The 18188-nt window shown below is 38.2% G+C and overlaps 1 protein-coding gene across 1 annotated transcript in view; it reads right to left on the bottom strand.

Moving 5' to 3' along the window:
- Positions 1 to 3385: 3385 nt before the first annotated feature.
- The window catches only part of ngfrb (nerve growth factor receptor b), a 36712-nt gene continuing 21909 nt past the window's right edge, over positions 3386 to 18188 (bottom strand). Inside the window, exons 4-6 of the mRNA XM_082543940.1 lie at positions 12471 to 12702; positions 9867 to 10027; positions 3386 to 7997 (exon numbers count right to left, since the gene is read on the bottom strand). Of these exons, the coding sequence (XP_082400066.1) occupies positions 7654 to 7997; positions 9867 to 10027; positions 12471 to 12702 (737 nt within the window). The 3' untranslated portion in view covers positions 3386 to 7653. The remainder of the gene's footprint in view (positions 7998 to 9866; positions 10028 to 12470; positions 12703 to 18188) is intronic.

Raw genomic sequence — 18188 nt, 5'->3', positions numbered from 1 at the left:
TGTCTTTCATCCAAATTATGCACAACCACTGGTGATTTTCTTGCAACCAGACCAATCAGAAGGTTTCCATCAAGTGGTTGGAAAACACATATTTTTCCCGAGTGACCAATGGTAAGGTTTTCTTTCTACTTAAAAGAAAAAATTAATAATGGATTGCATTTATAAAGTGCTTTTCAGGGCCCTCAAAGCGCTTTACAATTCCACTATTCATTCACTCACTGGTGGAGACAAGCTACAGTTGTAGCCACAGCTGCCCGGGGGCAGACTGACAGAAGCGAGGCTGCCATATCGCGCCATCGGCCCTTCTGCCCATCAGCAGTAGGCGGCAGGTGAAGTGTCTTGCCCAAGGTCACAACGACCGAGACTGTCCGAGCCGGGGCTCGAACCGGCAACCTTCCGATTATAAGACGAACTGCCAACTCTTTGAGCCACGTCATCTGAAACTCGATGAAAAGAAAATAAAGTTTTAAAGTAAATTAAATGACTATAATTTATCTTTTTTTCTCTTCTCTATTTTCCATCTTACTGCCACTGAGATGTGGCATATGGTTCTTCAGCTATTACTATTTGTCATGCTTTTATTTATTTTCATTGCAAAGGTTTCAGAGGCTCACATTTCCGGCCTATCCTAAGGGAGTCCTGTTTCCACATTCTCAATTTTTTCCAGAAGTGATTTGTAGAGTAAATAAGCATGTTATTCTGAGAGCAGCCATATAGCTGTCATTAACATGCTATAAATTAGCCCAGTTACCAGTACAGCAAGGAGATATATAGCGTGGAAATCATTACTTTCTTACTGTTCCCTTATAATTGAATTATTAGTACTCTGTGTTTGCTAATTCTTGTAAGTCAGTTATAAGCATGTATTTTTGATTAATCTTTTTAACATATCCCCGAAGAAGGTATAGAAAACAGCTTTGTCATTTAGATTTTTTTTACCCAGGCATAATATAGATTTTTGTTTATTAAATGCTCAGAAACATATGACACAGACATTACTAAATATCACTGATCAACCTTAGTTTGGGAAGGCATTTCTCTTCTTGATCTTTTTCCTTCTATTTTTTTCTCAGCATCTGATTGTGTACTTGATGATATTAAACACAACATGCTTATCCCCTTTCACCACCACATGTCACATTTGTACACATGGTTCTCTTCACACATGGAGCATTCCTTGCTAACGACTCACTGGAGGTTAGCAGCAGTTAGACGGCAATGTGTTTTCCATTTGAACCACGGTTCACTTAGAAACTGATACTGGGTGATGTCTCAGAACCTGCCCATGCCCCTTGTGATCTGAATAAGAAGAAACAGATTAAACTTGAAGGAACAAATACAAAGATTAAAGACTATTACATTCAATGTTGATTGGATAGGAAATATCAGGGAGCAGGTTTGTCTTTTCTGATGTATGTAATATACATAGAATATAAGTAGTGCAGTTTTTCTTACATTTAAATTCTTTGTTATTTATTATATGTTATATTAGATACATCACTGCTGCTTTTCTATGACTCTCTCTGCATTCATGTTTGTAATGATTTCACAACACGCTTTGGTCTAAGAAGTGCCGCCTGATCAGTTTTGTATCATTTTGCTAAATTAACACAAGATTCTTTCCACTGAAGAAATAATCATTTAACATCAATAATCAATCAACATTCAATCAATGGCCTGGCTCCTAATGCCCATAGCATAACATTGGTCTCAGCATGTTTGACAGATGATGTGATATTCGTCAGATCACAAGGTGTTTATTTACTTTTCCATACTTTTCCCTTTCAAATATTCTGATATAAGTTAATCTTGGCTTCATCTGTCCTCCAGACCAATTAGTCCAGCTGAGTTGGTCAGGGCAATCATTCTTTTTAAGAATGTACCACGGTGTTGATTTGTCCATTCGTAAAGTTGACCTAACTCTGATTAAAGTTTTAATCTCTATCATAGGTTTATTTGGGGCTTTCAGCCTATTGATGGCCTCCTTCAATTTCACTGATATTTCTTCAGACCCTATAGTGAGAGTTCTAGTGGAAAGCAGTCAAGTTCAACACTTGCAATCGAGTCCAGATCTTTTTATCAGATTAATTTGTCATGAAACAACAATGGCCTCATCTCATGAAACTGCTTATCAGTCTATTGTTCACTTACTTTTGTGTGTCTGAAAATGAGTTAAAGCTGAAAGTCTGTGCCTCAATTGCATATTGATTGTTTGATTTGAAATCCACTGTGATGGTGTATAGAGGCAAAACTATCAACTGTATCGTTGTCCAAATACTTTCAGAACTGATTTAATTCGTCACATATACGATGTATAGGATTATTCTTAACAACTCACAATTCTACCTCAAAAAATCCTGTGGCGTTGCAACATCTGTGCATCTCTACACATAACCAGGTGTTCAAACAGCTTTTCATACAGTGCAGAAATGATGCATATGCCCATGTATCATTGTGTATATAGTAACATGTCACTGTAGATTTAGCTGCATTTTTCATTTTGTTCTATTTATTATATCAGATAGCTATCACGCCTGTTCTGTTCTGTTCTGTTATAGTCTATAGAAATCTAATAGATGTTTTCCAACACATACAGTGCATGAATTCCAACAAAAACAATTCATTTTAACCATAAGCTACACTAATCTATCACAATATTTTCACACTTGTAACACTACCACTGAGTTAAGTCCATAGTGGCATAAAGTCAGTGAGAACCAGTGTGCTAGCATGTGTCGTTTAATGCACCATTATTCTGTTGTATCACTCACCAGTAAGTCCAGTTGTGTTGACAGGCTGACGGTTTCTATTATGATAGTACCACGTTACCATTTCTGCACTGACCACACACAACCCTCATAATTCATGCTGTCAGTTTGATGAAGGAACTAGTGTAGACTTTGTTTGCCCCCTTTTTAGTCCCCTCTGAGCACTTATTGCTCACTGTGCTGAAACTGTTAAAGCCTCCAGCAATCAGTCTGTCTCATTTGGCTTGAGTTACATATCAGAAGGACGTGGCACTGGAGAAAAAATGCACAGGCCTTCTCCTTCGGACAAAATGCAAAACAATACATTGCTTTTCCAAGATCTAACCATTCTAAAATCGTTAAGATACATAAATATGAGCACCAAAGTCTAAAAAGTATTACCAAAAGCTTAAAGTACTATACTGTTTGCTCGTGCAAATTTAAAGACAGAGAAAAATAGAAAGTAGACTATGCCACTTAAAAGCATATTTATGAAATTATCAACCCATATGATTAAATAAATACAAAAAATAATAATTGTCCTATATATTCAGATAATTATTTATTTAATTGAGTACATCTAATTTCTAATGTGCATATTTGTGTTTGTGTGTTGTTGGATCAATACAGAAGATGAGTGCCTTTAAAAGCTTTATTATTGGTTTTACTGCTTGTCTGCAGTAGGTTTTTAGCAAATTCACATTAAGTACAGAGCAGTATATGTATTTGTATACAAGGAACAGTGATTTTCAGATGTGTACAGCTCAGTCCTGGTTCTGCTATGAGTCACTATGAGCTACATTACCAGGGATTTACCCTCAAAAGAAAGCCTTTTACGCACAACCCTCATTTCATGGTTACTTTTAGCCCTCAGAATCAACAAATATTATTCAGGGAAAAGCATCCATATTCAATTGTAGCTTCTGATAGAAGGACACACATACATTTTATTGTGTTTACCATCTTTTGGTACAATGAAGAAAGAGCTTTCAAGGAAGGTCATTCTATTGTGGTGGATATCATTGAGCAAAACTATTAAACTAAAATAATCCCCTTAAGCATCATAAAACCAAAGCAGAGAAGAGGCCCTACAGTTATTCAAGTGCTCTGGTTCCTGCAGTTTCCAAGAAGAAAAAGACTTAATTTACCAGATTAAAGTTTATATTGACAGTTTTGTGTGAAACATTTTGTTATTGGTCAGGAAAGCTTGTAAGGTTTTAGGCAAAGAGCTTTAACTCTCACATTAGCAAATGAGCTGGTGCAAATTTTTAAGACATTCAAGACAAATGCGGCTTAAATCACTCTATCAGCCTAGTTCCCCCCTTGAAAGATGTGCCTTTATGATATATAACCTATGCAGTGCAATAGTATATCACATATACACATGTAATAGTATTTATGAATATTGGTACAACTATCGGTTAGTGGTTAATATAACAGATTATTAACCGATTATATATAACTGATAATTACATATAATCGATTAATGACTTATTTAGGAAGAATGGTTTTTAATTAAATAATCCGTTAAATGTTTTAGGAAGGCAAAATACTCTCATCTTATTACAGCTAGCAGACAGCTGATTTAGCTTAGCAGGCAGCTAGCTTAGCTCACAAGTTTAATCAATAACAAAGAAAAGTACCGTAGATTACCATTAGCCATGTTTATTTTTCTAGACAGTATTTCAACTACATTTTGTTCAATTTGCAGAAAGGCCTAAAGTTAAACAAACAAACATGCAGCTTATGTAAAATTTAAAACCATCAATAGGAATGTGTAGACGCAGACGTGGACGTTTTCCCGCCACTGATGTTTTTTTTCCTTTTGTAGGTATGTGTACAACTATATTGTATATCATGTGACATTGTTTGACTTTGTATTTGTTGCATTTTAATGTGTTCACTGTATGTGGTGGATACTTTGGCTGCCAGTCTAAGAACCAGTGGCTTAGCATGAACTGGAACCGCTAGCTTGTTTTGCATTTCTCTCTTTCTATTTCCATTGAATTGAAAACACGAAAAGTTTGTTTTTAAATGTGTGATAGAAATTGAAGGAGCTTGGCTTGACTGGTCTAGTTCTGTCTAAAGATAATAGCTGAAGCGGTATGGTGCACAACCTCCTGCAACAATGAATCTAGTTATTTTTAGGTTTTCCCAGAGGCAATACTTGTTCCTGTCTTTGTAGCTTCATTTATTACATTCCATATAGTAACACCCATTGTATCGCTCATGGCATCTAATTCTTAGCAAGAAAGGGGATAAAAATGTTATATCATTGTTTCGTTTTAGTATTGTTTCTTTAGTGTCCCTAAAATCTAATCTTTTGAATGATATTGCAGCTTATTATTTTAATTATGCTTTAACCTAAGGGTTACTTGGCTGGGTGTCTAACTGGAGCATTAGAATCTGTTTAATCCTGAACTATATGAAATGTAGATTGAATTTAGTCTTTTTCTTTATGTTAGTAGAACTGAATAATTTGTTAACTGCCTTAATGAGGCGTGGCTGTTCTTTTGTTCCTTTTGTCAACAGCCCTAGAATTGTAATATAGTCCTGTTCACATACAAGTATTATACAGTGGCCACTTCCAGGCTTTAACTAAGATAAAATGTAGAAAAAGACAAATTATTTACAATTGAAATCAATAAAAAATAATATTTACAAGTTACAAAAAAATACAGTATAGCTAAAAGCAAAAATCACATTAGCCGCCTGGAAAGGCATTTGTGATGCAAAATGTAAATACATGATTACACATTTAAGTGCTACAATCTATAGGACAAAAACAGAAATATAATACCATGTACAGTTGTTATTTGAGAATTAAATACAACAACCCTTACAGAGTAATGAGAATACCTTCATTTAAAGTAACACTACAGCATGAAGCTCAGTATGCTAGCGATTAGTGACAATCTGTACTCAGTAGCAACTGAGGTTGGTGAGGACGAGGATTTTATGTAGCAAGCTAATTAATCCTTCAAAAATTCTCCAATGAAAAAAAAATCCAAAGAGTTGAAGCTTTAAATATCAACATAAACACAAAATTGAATATGTTTTGATAAATCCTAACCAAGCTGGCAGAACAAAACACAATGCAGAGAGCGCATAATGCACTGAAGAGATGAATGCATACAATTAAACAGTCTAATTAATGCAACTGCCGATTCCTGGGTTTCCCCTTTACATTTAAGTAATCCAAAACTTTTCCACTTGCCCTTGTCTGAATTCATCCCACATCCTTCAACTTGTGTCTCCACTGACTTGCCTTTTATCCGGAGGTCATTGTTCCCAAACAAAGAAGAAACTAGACACCCTCTTCTTTTTTTCTTTCTCTGTCTTATTAGTCTGTTTGAAGGATTGTCAGTTGCGAGAATCATTGCCCTGGATAAACACAGTCTCCTTTGTGTTTTTGTTAGTTGTAGGGTGCTATAACAAATCAAATAAATGTAATATCACAGTTAAATGAGACACCCTGAGAAATTAAGAGAAAAAATTGAAAATCCTGTCATTTTTCTTTTGCTTCCTAATCATTTACAGCAGTTTATTTACCGGATAACTGGCTGACAATGAGTTGCTACTTTGTGCATGCTGTTTACTGTTAATGTAGTATTTCATTATCTACAGCGCAAATTACAAATCATATAATTGTTAACATAATTAGGCACACAGATATCTAATATTGGCTACTATTAATGACAACAAACAGTATATGGTCCCTTTGTCACAATGTTCCATACCATATATGGCAGGATCTGATCATTTCTGTGTCCTGTACTATGAACAAGACTGTAAATGCATACATGAGCTAACTGTGTATGCGTTTGTGTGTGTATATGTACACTACATGCATGCAAACCTAGATACTGTATTTGGGTATCTATTTCAAGTATGTCTATATCTGGCGTGTGCATTTGCCTGCATATCTACATATTGTATACATGGTTGTTACTTATGTTTTGAATTCTAGGTCTTTCCCTTTTCTGGGTCAGCATGGAGTCTCTCTCTGAGTTTCTGTTAGGTAGACAGGTCTGAGCACACAGGCTGGAGTCACGTTGCCTCCATCAGTGACCTGGCCCCACAGTCAGCCCCAAAGTCCAGGCAGTTAGCACTTGCTGGGGGAAAAAAGGAGTCCAGAAGCCGATTAAGAGGAAGCTGACACTGAGATAAACGCTACTGCTCCATCTCTTAGATCTAATACAAATATTTAAAAGGACGGTAAAAGTTTTTTTTTCCTTCCTTTTTTTTTGGAAAGAGAACAAGTTCATTGAAATGTATCCAAACATCACTTCCTCAGGTTGTCACATTTGCAAAGATCCAGACATTCAGTGGTATGCAGGCCTCGTCCAGTAGGAGTAACAGATTCAAGCCATTTGTCAACTTAAATTTAAACAGTGTACTTAAACATGGCATTAAAACAATATAACTTGTGAGTTAGTGTCTGAGGAAAATCTTTGGTAGCAGAGATGGGAAAGTACAACACAGACTTATGAAAGGGTAGCAATGGCTGGATGAAGATAATATTAAAGATGCAGAGGACCAAACTGGAGAAAGAATAAGAGTCAAGATTTAAAAAAAACCTTAACTTCAGGCAGGTAGATATCCAGTGGAGTAATTACAGACATTTGTTTTTTAAGCTTCTTTCTTTGCAAATTTGCTGTATATTTTGTGGATAAATGCAGATTTGGTTTCACATAGCGATATCTATCTGTCAGTGTTTGTCTGATTCCCTGTATTATCCCTTAATTTGACATGATTTTTCTGGATTCACAGCACTGGATCATCACTGTGATTGGTAGCTTCATAAGTGAATATAGCGTAGAGGAATAGGAGGCCACAGAGGAATATTTTAAGGTTCAGGTGTTAACATGTGAAATCACTGTTGAGCTTTAAAAATAAACAAAAATCACACTACAGAAGTGGCTGTTGTTTTAGCGGCACTTGGGCTGAGCACCAGGCTCTGAGCGACGTCTTCACGATTGATTTTGCGCAGCGCCGTGCACAGAGCTTCGATGCTGGCACAGTCCTTTCCCGCCCAGTCAGACAGGAGGGCACAGACCGGATGCTCTTCCTGCTGGAAGGTCGCGATCCGCTCCTCCTCGTATCCGAGAAGAGCCGCCAAGCTGCTCCAGTCGCTGTCGTGCATGTGGTCGCAGTCTTCTCCGTCCACAGCCCTAAACAGCAGCTTCTCCACTTTCTCTCTGGTGTGGAGGGGAAGAAGCAAACAAGGCTCTTCATCGATGTTGACGACTGCAAAAGGAAAAAAACAAACACAATTATGCATTTTTATTTAAGTTTAAGCACACAGATAACAGCATAATATCTTATTGAACAAAGAAAATATTTTATTCACTTGATGTGATCCACAGAGCGATGGCAGCTGTGCACAAATAACTACAGGACTGTGAGTCATCATTACTAATCGGATTACTTTCTAAATATAGTTTTTATGCAGACAGTACATTCTTTGTCAATATCAGTGTCAAACAACAAGCTCTGATTCACTTTTAATGGCTATTAAATGAAGAAAATGCTTCTTGTTCCCAACTTATTCACCTTGCTCTGACAGATCATGGTTTTAGGACTCATCACTTTGTCCTGTGCAATAATAACTCGGGCAGCAAGGGACTTCACTCTTTAATATTTATAAAAGCGGTCTGTATATTTCAGATGGCTTTTGCGGTTTAAGTAAATTCATTGCCCTACAATATCTCAGGAGTGCCTCATTAATAAAATTCCCAGAGCTTGCCAAACTAAAATGACTTATTTATGGTTTCATGCCTTTACTGGCAGCCAAACTGCAGTTTGTACAGCCAGACTGACATAGTGTATGGTGTTGAATAGGACAGAAAACATTATGATGACACTCTGACATCACTTCATTTTTTTACTATGAGCTTTTTGTGTAAAATTTCTTATGATTTTGAAAGTTTTGTGAGGCTTTGATGATTTTGATCTTTGAACTCCATATGATAATTAGTTCATCCTCATCCGTCAAATCCCTGATTGAAATAATTATTACTGCACAGGTCCAAGTGATGAGTCCCAAAACCGTGACATATAAGAGCAAGGTGAATAAGTTCAGAACAAGAAGCATTTTCTTCATTTAATCCCCATTAAAGAAGAATCTGACAAATCTGCACAGTCGGCATACAAACTATAGAAAGCAAAGGTTTGTTTCGAATTTAACCTTGTAATGCGACACGTATCATATTTGATACATTAGTTCTTGTGAGGTTCTGAGACCTCTACATCATCAATGTAGAAAAAAAATGCACAAAAAATGCAAGATTTAGTAATTATAATACATTTTTATTGTCGGAAGGTTCAATAAACAATCCAGTGTAAAAAAAAAAAAGAATTTTCTGTCAATTGTCTAATGGTTGTTTACAGGGTCAAAGAAATGTACTCAGAGATATTCCACTTATGAGAATGGGACTAACAGAGTTGATGCCTTCAGCTGTTCACCTCTATGTGATTTAAAAATAGATCACATGGTTTCCTTGGCTGATTTTTAATTAAGCTCTATTTATTTTTTATTTTCATTTAACCTTTATTTGTTCAGGTAATCTCACTGAGACTCAATGTCTCATTTACAAGAGAGACCTGCTTCTAAACTGAATAAGCCTGTGCAGGCTATGGGTGCGCCTTACAAGAAGTGAACATTAACATTTTAAGTAACTGCTTTGCATGAACTACAAGAAAAGAATCCAGCATTGGTCCCAATACTACAGATTACACTTTAAGATATCAAATCTACTTCTAATTGTGTTTTTCCAAATATAAACAGGCTTTTCAGGACCTGATCTGCTAAAACAACACTGAAGGTCTGAAGGCTTCATCGCTGTTGTAATCCTCTCCTGCTGATTTGCTACAGTAAGTAAGTTTTCCTGAGAGAGGGGAGGGTGGGCCTCTTTTCGTAAGACACTGACACTGTTTAGGGTGCAGCCTACGGTTTATATACTTGCACTGAAACCCAAATTTCTGGTTTGCTGTCCATCAGACTTATCATATGTTTACACCCAGTTTAAGCACATTAGTTTGATAAATGAGGGCTATCGTGTTTCTCAGCGCTATGACAGCGGCCCCTGTGTCGTTATACTGTGGATGAGTTTTAACCTGTTTGTGCCTGATTCTGGCCCTGCTGCTCCTGCAGACTCTGGCTGTCCACAGAAATGCCACTGTCACTGTGTAGCTTCTCCCCCTCGGGTGACGGGGTCTGGTTCGGGTTGGGGGTGCAGTTGTTGGCTCCTTGCTTATTCTGCTTGCAGCTGTTCCACCTGTATGTGAACGAATCAGCGCAGAGACTCATCATACCAGAACTGTTAACACACAAACAAGTTTCCTCTTTTTAAATTATGTTACGTACACAGCATATAATCAGTGAGCTGCAGCTGGATTATAACTGTATGGGTTCAGTATGAGTATCTTTCACGTACACTGTTAGAGCAGGCCTACTGTGTTGTTGTGTGTCTCCATAAGGCTGCAATATGGGTGTTTTTCTCATTTACCGGAATTTAGCTCCTTTATTTCTATTGTTATTCGTGTCTTCGCTGGACATAGTGTTTACCAGTCTCATTACCCTTTTAATAAAATCTTATTAATATTATTTTTTTAACCCAAACATTTTCAGCCATTTCTTGGAATGATACCATTTTCATGTAGCCATTTATTCTACAGTAAATATGAAAGTAAAACATAACAGATCTCATCATAGCACAGATGACTTCTGCACTAACCTCTCACAAGATTTTGAGGAAACTTGACCTTGAGGTCAAGGTCACTGAGATTCAAATTCATCTGAGATTTTCAGTAGATTCTGTAGGCTGAGGGGCAAAAAACTACAAACCCATATCAAATTCGATTCCACTTCATCTAACTGTGCACCTTTCAACTGCTTCTAGCATTAACGCTCCCGCTACTTTTAGATCTCTTCCTGGAAGTTGTGTCAAAACACTGACCGTTCAACATAAATTTTATGGTTGATGTCCAACAAAAGCAAAACAAAAATGCTGTTAGTGTGTTTGAGGCTCACCCTGAAATAGAAGATAATCTAATCCAAGTGGCCACAGCTTCCAAGCACTAGGGATGGGTATCGTTTAGGTTTTATCCGATACCAGTACCAAACCGGTACTTTTGAAACAGTGCCGGTGCTTAAACGGTGCTCAAACCGGTGCTTAAAGAATGAAGAACACAAACATTGTCCAAAAACCTCTCATGTTTAGCTGTTTCCCACTTTCTTTTGCTGTGAAGTACAGCCAGACTTTTGACCGCTTCGCCTTGGGCGTTTTTAATCTGTAGCTCTGCTCTAAAAGAACGTACGTACCTGGGCCCGCCTGCTACGCTTGCAAAGGTAAAATGATTGGCTGGAATCCAAAGTGTATGACATTTCAGGAAAATAAAGCACCGAAATGTGCACTGCTTTTCGGTCTGGTTACTACCGTTTATGTCAGAACCGGTGCCATAATGGCACCGGATACCGGTACCCATCCCTACCAAGCACTGTTTTAAAGTAGATGAGGGCAAATTTAATCAGATATGATTTTTCCACATATTTCTGTAGCTCATACATAACTGCACACTCAGACTAATGCGTTTATTTTTCCTATCAGCTTTTATTCCCAGGTACAGTAAGGTTAGATTGTCACCGTAGCACACATATGTAGCGAACCAAAAAAAGGACCTGAATAGGTGCGTTCTACATTTCTGCACATATCAGATGATGACAATGCATATAAGTCCTCATTCGCCCTAAACCCAGTAGTGTAACTGAGTTGAATTGAGTGATGCTTTTCTCCTCAAGACTGAGAAGCTGTCTTTTATAACTCAGACTTATATTCCAAAAGGTAAAATTGTGAATGCTTTAAAGCATTTGAGAAAGAAACATGACTTACAAATGCTGCTATCTTCTCTGCGCTAGTTTAAAATAGACTGAAGGAAAGTGAAAAACTGTTCTGTAATTCTTTAATTCTTTTTGGAAAACATGGATGCCTCATCCTCCAGACTAAAGAGGAGAGGGACCATCGGTAGAAAAGTCTGATGGTAAGAGGGCGGCATTCATGCCTGTGGAACTGGCGACGTACATTCTGGAAAGGCACCATCTGTGCTGGAAGGCATATAAATACTTTAGAGCAGCGTATGCCCCCATCCAGATGGCATCTTTTTCAGGGAAGGTCTTCCATATTTAAGAAACACAATGCTAAACAGCACACTGCATCTATTAAAACAGCATGACTTCATAGTAGAAGAGTCTGAGTGCTGAGCTGGCCTGCCTGCAGTCCAAGCCTTTCACCAACTGAAAACTTAGAGTCTCATGAAGGGAATAAAAAAAATACAACAAAGATAACCCAGGACTGAGCAGATGGAATCTGTATCATACACGAATGGGACAAAATTCCTCTCTCATTTACGCATTTACACACTGATTATAAAAGAAGAGGTGACACCTCTAATTTGAGATCAGAGTTGTAAATCATTGTATTCTGGGTTTTTTTGGGTTTTTTTTATGTTTTACCCAGTGTGCCATATTTTTTGGAATGAGGGTCATAAATGAGCATCAGGTTTTAGTTATGATTTAGGCTTTATGACATTGACAGATGCCAAAATTTGGAGTTTTCTGAAACTCTGCTTTTTTCTTGCAGTTGCAGTTGGTCATCAGGTACCTTGAGATGGTATTTTGCTCAATATGTCTACTTTTCAGTGTGTTTCCTGCTTAGTCCTCACCTCTTGAAGATGATGAAGGCCACTAATCCAACAACAACAGCTGCCAGGATGGAGCAGTAGATGGGGATGAGTTTATCATTCAGACCCTTGTAGAACTGCTGCTGGGAATCACCACTAGTGGTGGTGGTGGTGGTGCTGCTGCTGTCTGTGGGGACCTCTGGTACGGGTTCATATGTTAAGTCATCAATGGTAGTGGGGGGGAAAGTAAATAGAGACCCTGTGGTGGACTGACCTGTAAAGGACAAATATGCACAGAGAGAAATTCTTGAGTTTTGTGAAGATAGAACAGCAACAGGAAATTAAAACATTCACAGTTTTGTTAAACATTTATTTTTGACCACTTGGATCATTTACCGTTAAAAAGAGAAAGCTGGCAGTTTTAATACTCAGAAGGCCATCCCTGTGCTGAACGTCAGTCCAGTATTTCCTTTCCCTTATCTTTGTGATTGTGCTGTGGCTAGAGCTAATTACTTAAGAAATATCAAAAAATATATTTTATTTATGATTGAAATTCATCTAAACTTTTATTGCATGTCTTGCCATTACGGGAACAAAAATCTACTTCATAATATTATATACATATTATATTATATAATTAATATCATAATCTACACATAATCTACACATTATCATGTGCAGTACTGACACAATATCAATGCTTCATTTCAAAAATTATAATGAAAAAATGCAGTTTTTCCCTCTTCTGTCCTTCTTTCAGTGTCATGGAATATTTTCATCACTTCCTCATGTCTTAGGTTTCTATTTCATATTTGTCACATTTGTCAGATCATCATACAAATTTTATATTGGATTTAATATTTGATTTTATATCTGACAAAGATAACCCAAGTAAATATAAAATGTATTTTTTTTAAATAATGATTTTATCTGTGATGACCAGAGCTTTTGGAAAGCTGGGTTAAGCCACAAACAGCACTGATTACTACCAGACCTGTTGATTCAACAAATCTAAACTCAAGATTAGTTAAGAAACAAAGTCATTGACATCTATCAGTCAGAAAGAGTTACGAAGACATTTCTAAGGCTTTGGGACTCCAGTGAACAACAGTGAGAGCCGTTATACACAAATGTAGAAAAGTTAAAAAACTGGTGAACCTTCCCAGGAGAGACCGGCCTACAAAGACTCATTCAGGAGGTCACAAATAAACCCTGAACAACAGAACTGCAGGCCTCACTTGCCTCAGTTAAGGTCAGAGTTCATGATTCAACAATAAGGGCAGGGATAGCTCAGTAGGTAGACTGGTGACCCCATGATTGGAAGGTCAGGGGTTCAAATCCACTGAACGGCTACCCTGAGGTACCCTTGAGCAAGGTATCGTCCCTACACGCCTGCTTAGTGGCTGCCGACTGCTTCACTGAATGAATGGGTCAAATGCAGAGAGAGTAATTTCCCCACGGGGATCATTAAAGTATGCATTATTATTAAGAAAGAGGCAAAAATGGCATCCATGGGAGAGCTCCAAAGAGGAAACTACTGCTGACCAAAAAGGACACAAAAGCTTTTCTCACATTTGCCTAAAAACAATTTCAATGATCCCCAAACCTTTGGAAAAATATTCTGTGAATGAAAGAAAAGTTGAACATTTTAGAAGACTTGATCCCTGTTACATCTGGTATAAAACTAACATAGCATTTAATAAAAAGAACATCAGAGCAACAGTCAAACATGGTGGTGGTAGTCTGATGGTCTGAGGCTACTTTTTTGCTTCAGGACCTGCATGACTTGCTGTAACGATGAATTCTGCTCTCTACCAAAACATCCTGGATGAGAATGTCCAGCCATCAGTTTATTCCCTGAAACTCAAGCTCACTCGGGTTATGCAGCAGCACAATGATCCAAGAAACATCAGCAGGTTTACCTCAGAGTAGCTCAAAAACAAAATGAAGGTTTTGGAATGACGTGGTCAAAGTCTGGGCTTAAATCCCGTTGAGATGATCTGGCATGACATTAAACAGCCCATTAATGCAGGAAAACCCTCCGATTAAAACAATTCTCCAAAGTAGAGTGGGCCAAAAATCCTCCACAGTGATGTGAAAAACTCATGGTCAGTCATCACAAATGCTCGATTGAACTTCTCACTGCCAAGGTGTGCACAACCAGTTATTAGGTTTACGGGGCAATTACTTATTTAAATGTGTACTAATACGAAACTACCCCATTTATAGACTGAGAGCTGTTACACAAGGTCTTCTGAGCATTGTGTAACAGTAATTGTAAATTATATCTCAGTAGAAGGACTGGTAAACACATCTGCGGTCTGCTAACACAAGATAGGGCACTTCTTATTTCCAAAAATAGAAATACAACTTTCTGCTTCCTCTATAAAAACTGAGAGGAAATGCAGAGTGAGATTTAAACTCAAGTTTGTCAAGCAGCAACGCATGACACAAACTCACCTATTCATTCTTGAAATTAAATTATTGATTTAAACAGATTTAACTGTGCTGCAGCTCGGGTCAGTGCACTTTTGCTCAAATCGGAAACGCTAAAAGTGACCTCACAACATAAATGAATTTCAAGAATTAACTTCATTTCTAATGAAATCAAATCAAAGGATTTTATTTGGAAAAGAAAAACAGCAGCAAACACATCCAGACCAAGGTTGTTTTTTCATAAATAGTAGCAGTTTGTTTGATACTCCACGGACTAGGACATTCCCAGCACAGCAATATGACCGGAAAATGGTTTGCAAAGTTTAAATATAGCTACAGATACAAGTGGTAACTTGGCAGATCACATATTTCCGTGTTACTTTTACTGTTTTGCCTCTTTTCACCACAGCAAGTGTAACAATAAATACTTATTATGCTGACAAACACAACAAGCACTCCCACAACACTTGGTCATACCCCATCCTCCACCCTCCCCTCTCCCCAGGGAGCCATTAACGATGGTAAGAGCAAGTTGGTCCATCCAGTCCTGCCCACATTCCTCCAACCATTAGCAGACACATTCGCTCCTCGCCGCGGATGCGGAAACCTATCCTCGCCTGTCACTTACTTACAGTTACTCACAGCATGGACAGGAAATCAGGCTGTTGGTTTCAGAGGGCTCTAAATACCTCAGGAGAGCCGCTGAGTGCAAGGCATCCATTTTTTACTAATGAGGCGAAAACATTTTTAATGAGAGCTAACTTAGATCGATGTGCTGAGCTGCTGCGGGGATTTTAGCTGAAGGAAATTTGAGGAAGCACTTTATGGTAACAACAATTAACTGAACATCAAATCTACGTCGATGATTCTTAATCATTAACCTTTAAGGCCACAGCTTTTTCTCACTAACTTGTCTTAGGATGACACTTGTGCCTCATTAACCTGAAGCCTATGAGCTGTAAATGTAATTCTCAGTGCTGCACTCCTTTGACACTTGACACACAGCGAAAACATTTGTTTTGTGTGCAGTTTTTTTTTTTTAACCATGTTAGGTATTTACAAGCAGCCCAGATGCCTGTTTGTCTTCGTGTTACCTTGTTATTGTTGGTTCTTTGCCAGTTTTGCCTCCTGCTTAGCTCAGTAAGCCACATGCTTCTGTTTCCGGTGCTTTAACTCACTTAACATGACTTACTTGAAACCATTTTCGAGTATTATTGCCAAAGCCACAACATTCCTGGTCTTCACGCTTCCATATACTAACTCATCTTGCTTGTTGCATTTAAAGCCAAACTGTAAAGATCTTGGAAACTTTGCATATATAGTGCTTTTTTGTGGCTTTATGGGGAGTTGCACAATACCAGAGATAGCACCTCAGGTAGCATCAGAGACAGCTGAAACCTAGATTTACAGATGAGGCTCTAAAAACTTGAGGCTCATCATCCATCCAGTTCAATAACTTTTGGAAAGTCTGTATCATCATATTTTTTTTTTATCCCATTCATATGTACTGATAGCTAACAAGACTTTGTAAATCTGGCATCCTGCTCTCATTGATATGTAAAGGAAAAAGTAAGGATGACAGAAACAAAACAAAACAAGAGCCAGTTATATTATACATGTATGGGTTGCTGCTAAACTGGTGGATATATTATACCTTTATGAGTGGATGAAGTGCCTAAGAAATAGTATACATATAAACAGGCTTCTGGTGAATCACTACAAGATATCATGTTGCTTCCTGCCCTCTTCAATACTAGGTACCACACCATAGAGAATACACACACACACACACACACACACACACACACACACACACACACACACACACACACACACACACACCACCATCACCACCACCGTTACCACCATAGCGTGTTTGTTTCTACTTTCTTTACTTTCCAACACACACGTGCGCACGCTCACACAAAATCAGACACCGTCCCATGACAGAGAGCTGCTTTGTCCGGCTAAAAATATGTCCTCTCTCCATCGTTCCTCTTTATCCTTCAGTCTTTTCTCCACATTACATCTGGCTACACTTTTACTCATTCCTACTGGGCAATTCCTTTTGTCAGTCACTCCTATGATCATTTAGACCAGGGGTGTCCAACTCCAGGCCTCAAGGCCCGGTGTCCTGCAGGTTTTAGATGTGTCCTTGATCCAACACAGCTGATTCAAATGGCTAAATTACCTCCTCAACATGTCTTGAAGTTCTCCAGAGGCCTGGTAATGAACTAATGATTTGATTCAGGTGTGTTGACCCAGGGTGAGATCTAAAACCTGCAGGACACCGGCCCTCGAGGCCTGGAGCTGGACACCCCTGATTTAGAAGTTTTTTAATGTTGTTTTAATCATTCTTATTATTTTCAGTTTTCATGTGGATGATGAGCACTCTTGTGTAAGCAGGCAGCACTCTCAATCTGCACAAAGCTTTAAATAATAAGCTGTTTTCAATATAAGGCAATGGTGGCAAAGGGAAGCTGCTTCACTGGCATTATTTGTCTTCCCTCCCATCTTTTATCAGTGTATTTTTAATCTTTATTGTAAATGCTAGGTATATATATCGCATACAGGATATTATTTGTCTCACAGTTTAAACCAGGGGGTTCCTCCGGTAAGAGCGCGGCACGCCTGTCATTAAAACTATAAAAGTTGAAAGCTGCGGAGACGTCAAAATGACAGGCTCAGTCGGTTTTGAATTATCAAAACAATTATTATATTTATTGTTAAGCATTATCTGGCTGTTAGTGAAATTACCAGAGTTGTCTCGCTTGCTTTGTCTGATAGTGATTCACTTGTGACAGGAAATCCAGGCTCTTGTGCACATTAAGCGTGTAATAAGAACCTGTTGGTCTGTGCCCTTTACATAAGTACTATATAAGAGCAGCAGGACTGTGCATGCAGCTTGTGTTCACAGCAGCTGTGTGCTTGTTTGTGTGTGTGCAGCCACACCTGAGCTGAACTCGTCATTCCAACCGCTTGCGGACTCGTGCAAACAGGTGTTGCTGCAGTTTCAACACCGTATACTTTAAAGCCTGACTTATGATTTAGTCACAAAAGACAGGAGGGGCTCAGTTTGCCTTTCTGTAACTGCATTCCACCTGACTGCAGCCATAACAACCACAAATCCCTGCACATCAAAACCTGAAAAGACATTTGTATATTATTCATTATTCATTAAATGAACCACAACTGTTTTTATAATAGTTGTTACAAATACAAACAAAGCAATGCCCTTCAAATACTGCAGAATGCTGTTACTCTTGTTTTGTCAATCTGTCTTTTGGCCTCTGGCTCACTTCCTACTGTATGCAACCCATCTAC

Source organism: Aulonocara stuartgranti (genome assembly GCF_965226115.1).
Source record: "Aulonocara stuartgranti genome assembly, chromosome: 8".
Classification (NCBI taxonomy): domain Eukaryota; kingdom Metazoa; phylum Chordata; class Actinopteri; order Cichliformes; family Cichlidae; genus Aulonocara; species Aulonocara stuartgranti.
Note: the sequence above shows the minus strand (reverse complement) of the source record. Positions and strands in the feature narration are given on the sequence as shown.